A 15,014-nucleotide genomic window follows, 5' to 3' on the forward strand; every position below is an offset into this window, starting at 1 on the left:
GTTGTGATGCTCAACTTAAAATATGACCTGAAATATGAATCTGTTCCTCTTACCTGATCTCTTTTTTTTTTGGGGGGGTGGCCTTATATACCATTTTTTTTGAATTTTTGAATTTTATTTTATTTATTTTTGTATACAGCAGGTTCTTATTAGTTATCCATTTTATACATATTAGTGTATACATGTCAATCCCAATCTCCCAATTCATCACACCTGCCCCCGCCACTGTCACTTCCCCCCCCTTGGTGTCTATACATTTGTTCTCTACATCTGTGTCTCTATTTCTGCCCTGCAAACAGGTTCATCTGTACCATTTTTCTAGGTTCCACACATATGCGTTAATATACGATATTTGTTTTACTCTTTCTGACTTCACTCTGTATGACAGTCTGTAGATCCATCCACATCTCTACAAATGACCCAATTTCATTCCTTTTTATGGCTGAGTAATATTCAGCCATAAATTATAAATAATTTTATATATGTACCACATCTTCTTTATCCATTCATCTGTCAACGGGCATTTAGGTTGCTTCCATAACCTGGCTATTGTAAATAGTGCTGTAATGAACATTGGGGTGCATGTGTCTTTTTGAATTATGGTTTTCTCAGGGTATATGCCCAGTAGTGGGATTGCTGGGTCATATGGTAGTTCTATTTTTAGTTTTTTAAGGAACCTCTGTACTGTTCTCCATAGTGGCTGTATCAATTTACATTCCCACCAACAGTGCAAGAGGGTTCCCTTTTCTCCACACCCTCTCCAGCATTTATTGTTTGTAGATTTTCTGATGATGCCCATTCTAACTGGTGTGAAGTGATACCTCCTTGTAGTTTTGATTTGTATTTCTTTAATAATTAGTGATGTTGAGCAGCTTTTCATGTGCTTCTTGGCCATCTGTATGTCTTCTTTGGAGAAATGTCTATTTAGGTCTTCTGCCCATCTTTGGATTGGGTTGTTTGTTTTTTTAATATTGAACTGCATGAGCTGTTCATATATTTTAGAGATTAATCCTTTGTCCATTGATTCATTTGCAAATATTTTCTCCCATTCTGAGGGTTGTCTTTTTGCCTTGTTTGTAGTTCCTTTGCTTTGCAAAAGCATTTAAGTTTCATTAGGTCCCATTTGTTTATTTTTGTTTTTATTTCCATTACTCTAGGGGATAGATCAAAAAAGATCTTGCTGTGATTTAGGTCAAAGAGTGTTCTTCCTATGTTTTCCTCTAAGAGTTTTATAGTATCCGGTCTTACATTTAGGTCTGTAATCCATTTTGAGTTTATTTTTGTGTATGGTGTTAGGGAATGTTTTAATTTCATTCTTTTACATGTAGCTGTCCAGTTTTCCTAGCACCACTTATTGAAGAGACTGTCTTTTCTCCATTGTATATCCTTGCCTCCTTTGTCATAGAATAGTTGACCATAGGTGCGTGGGTTTATCTCTGGGCTTTCTATCCTGTTTCATTGATGTATATTTCTGGTTTTGTGCGAGTACTGTATTGTCTTCATTACTGTAGCTTTGTAGTATAGTCTGAAGTCAGGGAGTCTGATTCGCTCTGTTTTTTTCCCTCAAGACTGCTTTGGCTATTTGGGGTCTTTTGTGTCTCCATCCAAATTTTAAGATTTTTTGTTCTAGTTCTGTAAAAAATGCCATTGGTTATTTGATAGGGATTTATTGAATCTGTAGATTGCTTTGGGTAGTATAGGCATTTTTAAAATGTTGATTCTTCCAATCCAAGAACATGGTATATCTCTCCATCTGTTTGTATCACCTTTAATTTCTTTCATCAGTGTCTTGTAGTTTTCTGCATACAGATCTTTTGTCTCCCTAGGTAGGTTTATTCCTACGTATTTTATTCTTTTTGTTGCAGTGGTAATTGGGAGTGTTTCCTTAATTTCTCTTTCAGATTTTTCATCATTAGTGTATAGGAATGCAAGAGATTTCTGTGCATTAATTTTGTACGCTGCAACTTTACCAAATTCATTGATTAGCTCTAGTAGTTTTCTGGTGGCATCTCTATGTATTCTCTATGTATAGTATCATGTCATCTGCAAACAGTGACAGTTTTACTTCTTCTCCAATTTGTATTCCTTTTATTTCTTTTTCTTCTCTGATTGCTGTGACTAGGACTTCCAAAACTGTGTTGAATAATAGTGACGAGGTTGGACATCCTTGTCTTGTTCCTGATCTTAGAGAAAATGCTTTCAGTTTTTCACCATTGAGAATGATGTTTGCTGTGGCCTTTATTATGGCCTTTATTATGTTGAGGTAGGTTCCCTCTGTGCCCACTTTCTAGAGAGTTTTTATCATAAATGGGTGTTGAATTTTGTCAAAAGCTTTTTCTGCATCTATTGAGATGATCATATGGTTTTTATTCTTCAGTTTGTTAATATGGTGTATCACATTGATTGATTTGTGTATATTGAAGAATCCTTGCATTCCTGGGATAAATCCCACTTGATCATGGTGGATGATCCTTTTAATGTGTTGCTGGATTCTGTTTGCTAGTATTTTGTTGAGGATTTTTGTATCTATATTCATGCATGATATTGGTTTGTAATTTTCTTTTTTTGTAGTATCTTTGTCTGGTTTTGGTATCGGGGTGATGGAGGCCTCATAGAATGAGTTTGGGAGTGTTCCTTCCTCTGCAATTTTTTGGAAGACTTTGAGAAGGATGGATGTTAGCTCTTCTCTAAATGTTTGATAGAATTAACTTGTGAAGCCATCTGGTCCTGGACTTTTGTTTGTTGGAAGATTTTTAATCACAGTTTCAATTTCATTACTTGTGATTGGTGTGTTCATATTTTCTGTTTCTTCCTGTTCAGTCTTGGAAGGTTATACCTTTCTAAGAATTTGTCCATTTCTTCCAGGTTGTCCATTTTATTGGCATAGAGTTACTTGTAGTAGTCTCTTAGGATGCTTTGTATTTCTGTGATGTCTGCTGTAACTTCTCCTTTTTCATTTCTAATTTTATTGATTTGAGTCCTCTCCCTCTTTTTCTTGATGAGTCTGGCTAATGGTTTATCAATTTTGTTTATCTTGTCAAAGAACCAGCTTTTAGTTTTATTGATCTTTGCTATTGTTTTCTTTGTTTCTATTTCATTTATTTCTGCTCTGATCTTTATGATTTCTTTCCTTCTACTAACTTTGGGTTTTGTTTGTTCTTTTTTCTCTAGTTCCTTTAGGTGTAAGGTTAGATTGTTTATTTGAGATGTTTCTTGTTTCTTGAGGTAGGCTTGTATTGCTATAAACTTCCCTCTTAGAACTGCTTTTGCTGCATCCCGTAGATTTTGGATCATCATGTTTTCATTGTCATTTGTCTCTAGGTATTTTTTGATTTCCTCTTTGATTTCTTCAGTGATCCCTTGGTTATTTAGTAATGTATTGTTTAGCCTCTGTATGTTTGTGGTTTTTATGGGGTTTTTTCCCTGTAATTGATTTCTAACCTCATAGCATTGTGATGAGAAAAGATGCTTGATATGATTTCAATTTTCTTAAATTTACTGAGGCTTGATTTCTGACCCAAGATGTGATCTATCCTGTAGAATGTTCCATGTGCACTTGAGAAGAAAATGTAGTTTGCTGTTTTTGCATGGAATGTCCTATAAATATCATTTAAATCTATCTGGTCTGTTGTGTCACTTAGAGCTTGTGTTTCCTTATTAATTTTCTGTTTGGATGATCTGTCCATTGGTGTAAGTGAGGTGTTAAAGTCCCCCACTATTACTGTGTTACTGTCGATTTCCTCTTTTATAGCTGTTAGCAGTTTACTTATGTATTGAGGTGCTCCTATGTTGGGTGCATATATATTTATAATTGTTATGTCTTCTTCTTGGATTGATCCCTTGATCATTACATAGTGTCCTTCCTTGTCTCTTGTAACATTCTTTATTTTAAAGTCTATTTTATCTGATATTGAGTATTTGCTGACCCAGCTTTCTTTTAATTTCCATTTGCATGGAATATCTTTTTCCATCCCCTCACTTTCAGTCTGTATGTGTCCCTAGGTCTGAAGTGGGTCTTCAGACCCACTGAAGTGTAGACAGCATATATATGGGTCTTATTTTTGTATCCATTCAGTGAGCCTGTGTCTTTTGGTTTGAGCATTTAATCCATTCACGTTTAAGGTAATTATCGATATGTATGTTCCTGTTACCATTTTCTTAATTGTTATGGGTTTGTTTTTGTAGGTCCTTTTCTTCTCTTGTTTTTCCCACTTAGAGAAGTTCTTTTCGCATTTGTTGTAGAGCTGGTTTGGTGGTGCTGAATTCTCTTAGCTTTTGCTTGTCTGTAAAGCTTTTGATTTCTCTGTCGAACCTGAATGAGATCCTTGCCTGGTAGTGTAATCTTGGTTGTAGCTTCTTCCCTTTCATCACTTTAAATATATCATGCCACTCCCTTCTGGCTTGTAGAGTTTCTGCTGAGAAATCAGCTGTTAACCTTATGGGAGTTCCCTTGTATGTTTTTTGTCATTTTTCCCTTGTTGCTTTCAATAATTTTTCTTTGTTTTTAATTTTTGTCAATTTGATTACTATATGTCTCGGCATGTCTCTCCTTGGGTTTATCCTGCCTGGGACTCTGCACTTTCTGGACTTGGGTGGCTATTTCCTTTCCCATGTTAGGGAAGTTTTCGACTATAATCTCTTCAAATATTTTCTCAGGTCCTTTCTCTCTCTCTTCTCCTTCTGGGACCCCTATAATGCAAATGTTGTTGCATTTAATGTTGTCCCAGAGGTCCCTTAGGCTGTCTTCATTTCTTTTCATTCCTTTTTTCTTTATGCTGTTCCGCGGCAGTGAAATCCTCCTTTTTGTCTTCCAGGTCACTTATCCATTCTTCTGCCTCAGTTATTCTCCTACTGATTCCTTCTAGTGTATTTTTCATTTGAGTTATTGTATTGTTCATCTCTCTTTGTTTGTTCTTTAATTCTTCTAGGTGTTTGTTCTTTAATTCTAGGTCTTTGTTAAACATTTCTTACATCTTCTCGATCTTTGCCTCCATTCTTTTTCTGAGGTACTGTATCATCTTCACTATCATTATTCTGAATTCTTTTTCTGGAAGGTTGCCTGTCTCCACTTCATTTAGTTGTTTTTCTGGGGTTTTATCTTGTCCCTTCATCTGGTACATAGCCTTCTGCCTGTTCATCTTCTCTATCTTTCTGTGAATGTGGTTTTTGTTCCACAGGCTGCAGGATTGTAGTTCTTCTTGCTTCTGCTGTCTGCCCTCCCCTCTTATCTGATCTCTTGAAGAGTTATTGGTGCCACCCTTAGAGCACATTTGCCATTAAGTGGGACACTAGGAATGCAATCCACCAAATGTCAGAATGGAGGCAGCCACAACTTAGGTCCTCTTGGTATAATGTGTTTGGCTATGGACAGTAGTAAGATGGTTCTGATACTGTTTCCTGACAATGTTAGTCTGCCACATAGCTGTCTTCATAAAGGCCAGTCAAGGCCTTGTCGATATCAGGGAGCAAAAGAGAAAGCATTATTCTGAGAGTCAGTGCACACTACTGTTCAATCCTATGCTTTTTAGTTGCATCATGTACATTTAGTGGACACAAACCCAGGTATCTTACTTTGTAGTTAACAGCATGAAAGAATTGATGCATTAGCTAGGAGTATACAAATATCTGGATTTCCTAGTACTCGCCATAGTATTTTAGAAAGTTATCGTCATGCTGATGACCATAGGTGAGATGCTCTGCTCCTTGTGCTGTTTGCAACTTTTCTTTAGTAAATTCTTAACTTGCTACGTGTTGCAGAAGACATGATGAATTTGAAAATGGCCAAGAAGATAAGCAGCTGAAAGTAGCCAGAGGTTGGAATAGCTTCCTTACAAGAGAATTTTGTTTTTTTTTAAAGAGGACTCTGGAAATGGGAGTAGGACCAGCTCTAAAAATGAGTAGGAAAAGGTACATGTGTTCACTAAATCCTGGAATACTGAATCTAGGAGGAACTCTTGAATATCAAAGAAGGTAGTTTCAAAATGAATGAACAATAAAAAAAAAAGTGAATGTGTAGATGTGCAAGTGCAAGTTCAATATGAAGTGACCTTAGGACCTTGTTATCACAGTGGAATCCTGAATGGAATGATTCACTAATAGAATCAGCCACTTTATGGAATCACCAATGGATATGGTGTAACAATGAGGCTGAATATAGCAGTTCCTTTTCCTCTTTCCCTTGGGCAGAGGTTGTCAACTCCAGTGTCTACAGGGATTGGGCAGGAAATGTAAATGAGTAAACTGGACCGGACTCTTGCTATCAAGGAGCTGATAGAGGGTGGTAGGGACCACAGTGAACTGGTGAATTCATGCCCTGTCTCAAAGAGGCCAGGGATGGCTCAGCTGTTGCCTGTGTTTTAAAATGAAGCTATGGGCCCAGGCTTGCCAATCTTCTACTTTCTCCCAAAACCCAGAAATCTAGAGTTTTTAAAAAAGTGAAATGCTGTTTTTAAAGGCTAGCAATTATTTTTAAAAATCTTTTGTCAAAGTGCTGTGGCACAAAGAAAAGCTCTCTGCAGACTGAGTTAGGCCTTTGCATCACTAGTTTTTTGTTTGTTTGTTTGTTTGTTTTTTGTGGTACGCGGGCCTCTCACTGTTGTGGCCTCTCCCGTTGCGGAGCACAGGCTCCGGACGCGCAGGCTCAGCGGCCATGGCTCACGGGCCCAGCCGCTCCGCAGCATGTGGGATCTTCCCGGACCGGGTCACGAACCCGTGTCCCCTGCATCGGCAGGCGGACTCTCAACCACTGTGCCACCAGGGAAGCCCTGCATCACTAGTTTTTAACAGCTGTCTCCAAAGGAGACAGGTTACCTCCATTCCTAGAGATTTAATTTGAATTCTTGATCATCTCTAGTGTCCATGTGTGATTAGTTTGAATAATCATGGTCGTGTCCCTGATGCCTCCTGGTCTGTGGTGGTTTAATTAATGCTACGTTCTACCCACTGACCTATTTTTCATTTTTAAAATATCTGACGCCACCACCTCCTCTCCTGCAACACTAAACAACTAGTTCAGATAGTTATATGTACACGTGTGTGTGTGTGTGTGTATTCAAAGCTACTCTGCCTCTTTATGTACAGAGGCTACTGACCTTGTAAGCTGAGGAAGTTAAAACTGTGCTTTGCAAGAAGGAAAGCAGATATGGTCTTAGATAATAGATCCATATTAGAATAAGGGATGTTAACAGTGCTCAGGGGCTCTCCCCAATTAGAACGGGCAGTGTTCCAAGAGCTCTGCCACAAAGTGGCTTTTACTTCCATGAGCAGAGGCAGCGAGCAGGACTGGGTAGACCAGTAGTCTGTCCCATCATGGGTTGCTTTCTTTGTATTTGCTACTCTTAAGAATTGAATGAAGATAGAATGAAGAGGTCCTCTGGTCATACCCTTGCACACAACTTCAGATGTGGTAAAGCTGGGTGATGCTGGGAAAGCCAACATGTCAGCACCAAGGAGTCAGCAGAGAGGGATGGAGCAGTGTGTTCTGGATAAAGGCGTCGCTCAGTCCAAGAGTCCAAGAAGCAAAACCACACGCTGCAACCAACTCTGTAAACAGTGGTAGAAGCCACAAACCAAAGAAGATTCTTCATATTTAGCCCCCAAACTGTTCATCCTGCCGGCATTCTTTTGGCCATCATTTTCAACCATAGCTACCTACCCAAATTAGTATTATCAGTGTCTTATTCATCTTTGAATCCCTAGTGCTTAGAATGGGGCATTGAAGGATCATAGTAAATGTTGATAGAAAAGGTGATTTAATCATGGCTTCGATGCCAAATTTTAGACTTTGTTCCTATTTCTGCCTGATGGAATTATGCCAAATATAGTTCTACTGACATTTGTTGAGTTGCCTACTTTATTCAAAACATTGGGTTAGGCATATGAAGATGGATTAGACCCATTCCTGCCCACCAAGGGCTCACCTGGTTGATGGGAACAAGAGGCATTTGCAGGTTGCTGTGAGGCTATTGTGCTCAGTACTACAATAGCAGTAGACATTGGTTCTGGGGAATCTGAGGTCTTGCCTCCCCATTCTTTCTTTTTTTTTTAAATGTATTTATTTAATTTATTTATTTTTGGCTGGGTTGGGTCTTTGTTGCTGTGCGTGGGCTTTCCCCAGATGAGGCGAGCGGGGGCTACTCTTCGTTGCAGTGCGTGGGCTTCTCATTGTGGTGGCTTCTCTTGTGCAGAGTATGGTCTCTAGGCGCCCGGGCTTCAGGAGTTGTGCCTCGCTGGCTCTGGAGTGCAGGCTCAGGAGTTGTGGCGGACGGGCTTAGTTGCTCTGCAGCATGTGGGATCTTCCCAGACCAGGACTCAAAACCTGTGTCAACTGCATTGGCAGGTGGATTCCTAACCACTGCGCCACCAGGGAAGCCCTTGCCTCCCCAGTCTTACCTTTCATATTTACAGTTTACTCTTTGGTATTTGGGGTTCTGTACCCATCAGCTTGTTGAAACAGTGTTACTGTTAACTGCCAAATCCAGTGGACTCTGTAGGTCTTCCAACCCTCATAATCTCTTTGTAATATTTGATACACTGTTTCCTATACCATGCCCTTCTAGAAAAATCTCTCCATCCCTGACTACAACAGTTTTGATATTTTTTTCTTACTGCTCTGATTGTTCTGTCTTTTTAAAAGATATTCTTTTAAACCACCAGTTCTTAAGGACAAACATTCTTCTCTATCCTCTTTTCCCATTCTCTCTTCAGCATACCCTTTTCATTGGAAATCTTATGAACTTCCACAGCTCTTTTGTGGAAGAGAAAAGGTTGAAGTGAAATAAGATTTGCCTAATACTGTTTCTTTCCTTAGCTACTGTGTTTTGTGAGAAGCTTGCTTTAAATAGGACACTGTTTCATCTGCACCTCATCCTATTTTCTGCAGGATCAGAAGCCATCAGTTATTTCCCTTCAGAAGCTCATTGCTAGGGAAGTTGCGAATGAGGAGAGAGGAATGTTTCTGATCAGTGCTTCATCTGCTGGTCCTGAGATGTATGAAATTCATACCAACTCCAAGGAGGAACGGAATACCTGGATGAGGCGGATCCAACAGGCAGTAGAAAGGTAACATTTCCTTCTGTCCATTATTGAGGCAATGGACTTGTTCCATTGGGGAAAATATTCTGTGTCTCCCCTGCATGAAAACTTAGCCTCAGCCAGAAGGGTCTGCTCCCCGCCCCCTGCCCCAGCCTGCAGTAGCCCCTCATCTGCACCTTTTTTTCTCCATGCCTTCCTGCCTGTAACGCCCTGTCTCCCTCTGCCTGTGTGAATCCTGCCCATCTTGGTGCCACTCATGGCTCACCTCCTTCCTGAAGACGTCTTCAGTTCCACTGGTCTCTTCCTTACCTGAAATTCCTTAACACCTGCTCTCAAAGCATTTATTTGGTGCTTGTCATCTTCAGCCTTGCAGCTATTATCTTTTTTATGTATATATGTTTGGTTATTAGATTGGAAGCTCCTTGAGGGCAGGGATCATGTCTGTGTTTCTCTTTGTCCCTAATTCTGAAAAATCATTCAATAAACCTTTTTAGATTGCTGGATCTAAGTGTGCTACATCAACTTACCCCTCATTACTTGTGCAAAGACAGTTTTTTATAAACGGGGGCGTGAGGGTGATCATTCTTAATGGTAACTTGATTAGTTAGATCTTGAATGATGTTGTATAAAATTCCTCCTCCTCCACTGCGCCCCACCCACCCTGGCACCCTGCCACCATCCCCTCCAGTCTCTCTACCGTCATTAAGAACGGAAGTGCCCAAATGCAGTAGAAAGCAACAATTATGATTTGAGTTGTACCTACTGGTGGCATTGGTACTGTGTGCGTGTATGAGTGTATGTTTGTGTATGTGTGTGTTTGTTGGAATATTTGAGTCATCCTAAACTGCTGACTTTGAGAGCTATGTTATGTTATGCAAGGTCCATCATATACTCAAGAAAACCAAATCTCTTGGCCAGGGGGCATGATGAATTCTCTTTCTGCTGAATTTTTCTTCTCCGAATAATTCTACTGCCAAGTTCCCATTTCTTTCTAATGAGCCTAAAGATACTTGGATTTGGTTTCAGTTGTCTCTCTTGACTGTTGTCTTTTAAAGTTGCCCAGAAGAAGAAGGGGGAAGGACAAGTGAGTCTGACGAAGAAAGGCGGAAAGCTGAAGCCAGAGTGGCCAAAATTCAGCAATGTCAAGGTATAGTGCGGACGCCTCTCATTCCCGGGTCGTGCAGTTCTCCTTGGAGGTTGGGAAAGCCCAGGTGTCATGAATGGGAACGTATGACTAAATGATTAATTCTGTGCACTGGAGGCCCACCCCGACCACTCTCAAAAAAATACATACAGGGGCTTCCCTGGTGGCGCAGTGGTTGAGAGTCCGCCTGCCAATGCAGGGGGCACGGGTTCGTGCCCCGGTCCGGGAGGATCCCACGTACCGCGAAGCGGCTGAGCCTGTGAGCCGTGGCCACTGAGCCTGTGCATCCGGAGCCTGTGCTCCGCAATGGGAGAGGCCACAGCAGTGAGAGGCCCGCGTACCTCAAAAAACAAAACAAAACATAAAAAACATACATACATGCATATATATAGATAGATAGATAGATAGATAGTAGATATCAATAGTAGAGATATATATATGTATATATATATATACACTGGCACTAAAGGTGCTCAAATAAAATGACTCCCTCCCTCCTTAGTGATTAAAAATATATTTTAAAAATTCTGCATGTAACGTAACAGCAATTGTGGACAGTATGGTGCAGATGGGCATTGGACCTGTTGTCTAGTGTTTTGATTTTAGATCTCACACTGTTAGGTCATGGTTGTATGACTTTGGACAAGGAACACAATAGCTCTGGTCCTCAGTTTCCAAACCTGTGAAGTAAGGAAATTAGATGAGCTCAGTGATTCTCATCTCTGGCTGGGCCTTAGAATCACTTGGGGAGGCCTTTAAAAATTCTGATGCCTGGGCCTCACCCTCAATCAGTTCACCCAGAATCTGAGGGCAATGGGCTGTAGACATCAGTATTTTAAACTCTTCCTCAGTGATTCTGAGGCAGACTGAGAACCCCTGAATTCGCTTCTGGTTAAGGTCCCTTTAAGCTCTAAGAATTCTGTGACATGTTGAAATTAGAGGAAGATGATGCATGCGAAGGTGGTTAAAGACATTGGATGTTGAGAAATGAAAACATAAACCAGTATGTTTGGTTTTGACCAGGACTGGCTGAAGGCCGAGCAGTTCCAGGCCTTGCATTGTTTTCCCTTGTGGGAAGCGCTCATCGTGGACAGTGCCACCTCAATTTTCATTCCTGACCTTCATGTTTAATCTTAATAGAAAACAGCCTGAATAAACAAAGATCGGCTTTGCAAGGTTTTTGGGAATTAGGGGAATGGGAAATGAAACAAACACTTATTGAGTACAGCAAATTTACAGAAAAGACAAAGGAAGCTCAGAGATGTTAATCACTTGCTGGAAACTACAGTCACCAAGTAGAATAGTTAGGATTTCAACCTAGGTTTGTCCCACCCAATCGATAACTTGTACTTGACCTGTTCAATGTACTGCTTGCTAACTAGCAACATCTTTATCTTAGAGCCTGGATTTTCATTAGTTGTATTCATGTGATAACTTTCGATGGTAAATACTATTTCTTAGAAATACTCAGTAACCAAGACCAACAAATTTGCACATATTTGGAAGAGAAGCTGCATATCTATGCTGAACTTGGAGAGCTGAGTGGATTTGAGGATGTCCATCTAGAGCCCCACCTCCTCATTAAACCAGACCCTGGAGAGCCTCCCCAGGCAGCCTCATTACTGGCAGCAGCACTGAAAGAAGGTAAGTTGCTTCCAAAAGGATGTGGTTCAACAAACTCATAAAATGTTTATTGGGCAGCTACGATGTGCCATGTGCTACGGTCTTGGTGCTGAGGACCCAGCAGAATAAGACAAAATCCTTACTCTCCAGAAACAGAGAGTCCTTACTTATTCCAGAAACAGCAGCATATATTAAAAAAAAAATGTCAGTTTGGTTCAAGTGCCATGAAGAAAAATAAGGGTAAATGGAATAGAGAGTGATAGGGCTGGGAAGTTTCTATTTTTGATAGGATGACCAGAGAAGGCCTCTTTGATATAGTGATATGTGAGCAGACAAGAAGTAAGTGAGAAAGCCAAGTAGATAACTGGGGAAAGAATGTTCCAGATGTAGAGAACAGCAGGTGCAAAGGTCCTGAGGCAGGTGAGTGCCAGGCTTGTTTGAGGAACAGCAAGGAGGACGTAGAGTGTTATAGAGTGACGTAGGGGTGGGGAGTGGCAGGAGATGAGTCAGAGTTACTTAGGACCCAGATTACATGGACCGGATCAAGGTAAGCACTCAGAACTTCATTCTGAGTGAGATGGGAAAGCAGTACAGAGTTTTGAGTAGAGGAGTGACTTGATTTGTGTTTTAAAAGGAACCCTCTGGGTGCTGTGTGAAGAATAACAAAGTCTAGGGCATAACCGTGGGAGTTGGTGGCTGAAGGAGGGTGGAGGACAAGCTCACTGAAGGGGAAAAAGTTAGGGAGATGATAGGCCAGGGTACTGGAAGGACTGTGTTCACAGAATTGAAATTACAGAGAATCCTGACAAGAGTAGCATTGGGGGAGGTGAGAGAACTTGCACAAGGTGCCATGTCGTTTGAGGAGTCTGTAGATGAATGGCAACCAGGGGGACCAATGAGTGGTGTAATCTGGTGGCATGAACTTCAAGGGAAAAACAGGTTTAGGGAGGAAATGGGGCCAATAGTCTGGAAGTGACAATAGGGACAGAGGGTTTGGGAGACAAAAGAGCCACCCCCCGAGAGTGGAAGGGAATGCTGTCATTCAGCACATGGGTTGGTAAATTACAGACCACGGACTAAATGCACCCCACCTCCCACCGCCTGTTTTTTAGCTGTAGTTTTATTGGAACACAGCCACACCCGCTTGTTTCGTATTGTCTATGGCTGCTTTCTTGCTACAGGGGCAAAGATGAATAGTTGCAACAGAGACTGTACGGCCCACAAAGCCTAAAATATTTACTGTCTGCAGAAATGTTTGCAGAAAACGTATGCCAAGTTCTGCCTTAGAATCTCAGAACATTACCTATGGAAGAGAATTTAGAAATGATCAAATCTATTGTATCTGTTTCACGGTTGGAGAGACTGAGGTCTTAAGGAGGGCGTAGAGGTTGTCTGAAGTGGAGTCCGCTGATGGAATCTCTTACTCATTTATTCATCAAATATTCATTAAGCGGGCTTCCCTGGTGGCGCAGTGGTTGAGAGTCTGCCTGCCGATGCAGGGGACACGGGTTCGTGCCCCGGTCCGGGAAAATCCCACATGCCGCGGAGCGGCTGGGCCCGTGAGCCATGGCCGCTGAGCCTGCGCGTCCGGAGCCTGTGCTCCGCAACGGGAGAGGCCACAACAGTGAGAGGCCCGCGTACCGCAAAAAAAAAAAAAAAATATTCATTAAGCATCTACCTACTGTGTGCACTATTCTTGGTGCCAACTAAGGAAACAGTAATGCTTTCATAAAAACTTCTAGCTGGGGAAGATAAACAATACACAGAGAAACAAGGTTATTTCAGAAAGTCACAAGAAAATAAGATAATGCGATTGGATGAGGGGAAGGCTTTGCTGTAGAGAGGTCAGGAAAGACTGCTCTGAGATTATATTTTGAGGTGAAAATTGACAGATGAGAAGCCAGCTCTTTGGAGATCTGGGGGAGGACCATTCCTGGGCAGACAGAATGTGAGTACATAGCCCCTGCATCTGGAATGGGCTTGGCATGTTCAGTGAAAGAAGGAAGGCAGGGTGACAGGAGGCAGAGGAGGCTGCTGTGGGTGGGCAGGGGCCAGATCTTTGTAGATTGTGGTTTAAAAAAAGAGAGAGAGAGAGAGACATTTTATTCCAAAATCAGTGGAAAGTTAGTTGTTGGAAGCTTTTAATCATGGGTGTAGCATGATCTTATTTATATCTTGAAAAGAATGAGGGTTGCTGAATGGAAAACAAGATCGGAAGGAGACTAGTTTGCCTGGAGACTGTTAGGAAGTGCTTACAGAGGCTGAGATGAGAGAGGCTGGGGCCTCGGTCTAGACCAGGACTTTTGGCAATGCAAGTAGAGAGAAGTGGGCAGAGGCAAGGTAGATTTTAGAAATAAAGCCAGAAGAACTTCCAAATGGGTTGACACAACCAGGGACCATCTCATTGTCCCTGACGATGTCTTTATCAAATAAGTCGCACGCTCTCAATTTTAGCCTGTGCTGCTGGGCATTTTGTGATGCTCTGATACCTGGATGGTAGAACTTGGCACTGATCGTGCACTGCCCTGTAGTAGAGTTAGTTGTGTGTGTCTCTTTCCTTCTCTAGTCTGCAAAGTCTCCTTATTAGTTAACAGATGCCCAGTGGCCCCCAGAACAGAGTAGGTGCTCAATGAGTAGTTGCTAGATTGAATCACTGGACAGAGGGTTTTAGAAATATTTGCAGAGTCCTCAGAATTATACTATCCTATGAGCTAGTTGCAAATTTTTAATTGTAAATAAGAACTTTACTTTCTTGGTGTGGCGTTTCCCAGTCTTACCAGATCCTAAGAGTAGCCATTGGTGCTTGTTTAAAATTCAAATCCCCTGTTTTCTCCTCTGGAGAATCGGATCCAGTAGGTCTAGGGTGAAGATTGGGAATCTGTATTTTATTTAAGGCACATTTGGGGAAATACTCTTTTGAAGAATAGCTAATATTTCTGAGTAGCAAGTTTTAAAATCCTAATGCCTGGGGACTTCCCTGGTGATCTGGTGGTTGAGACTGCCCTCCCAGTGCAGGGGGCCCGGGTTCAATACCTGGTCAGGGAACTAGATCCCACATGCCACAACTAAGAGTTCACATGCTGCAACTAAAGATCCTGCACGCGGCAAGGAAGATCCTGCGTGCCGGAACTAAGACCTGGCGCAGCTAAATAAATAATAAAAAATAAAATCTTAACGCCTAATATCATACTTAAATTAATTGATTTCAGGAAGT

At 41.3% G+C, this 15,014-nt stretch overlaps 1 protein-coding gene across 9 annotated transcripts in view; it reads left to right on the forward strand.

The window, feature by feature from the left end:
• Nucleotides 1-15,014, forward strand: part of ARHGEF28 (Rho guanine nucleotide exchange factor 28) — a 309,928-nt gene that overhangs the window by 252,055 nt on the left and 42,859 nt on the right. For all 9 annotated transcript variants that reach the window (XM_022595023.2, XM_089908998.1, XM_089908999.1 and 6 more), the window contains 3 exons: nt 8,882-9,060; nt 10,089-10,180; nt 11,639-11,821. In XM_022595023.2, the coding sequence (XP_022450731.2) occupies nt 8,882-9,060; nt 10,089-10,180; nt 11,639-11,821 (454 nt within the window). The remainder of the gene's footprint in view (nt 1-8,881; nt 9,061-10,088; nt 10,181-11,638; nt 11,822-15,014) is intronic.

Source organism: Delphinapterus leucas, chromosome 3 (genome assembly GCF_059928025.1).
Source record: "Delphinapterus leucas isolate spDelLeu-1000000601 "Yukka" chromosome 3, BTC_Dleu_Yukka2, whole genome shotgun sequence".
NCBI classification, from domain to species: Eukaryota; Metazoa; Chordata; class Mammalia; order Artiodactyla; family Monodontidae; genus Delphinapterus; species Delphinapterus leucas.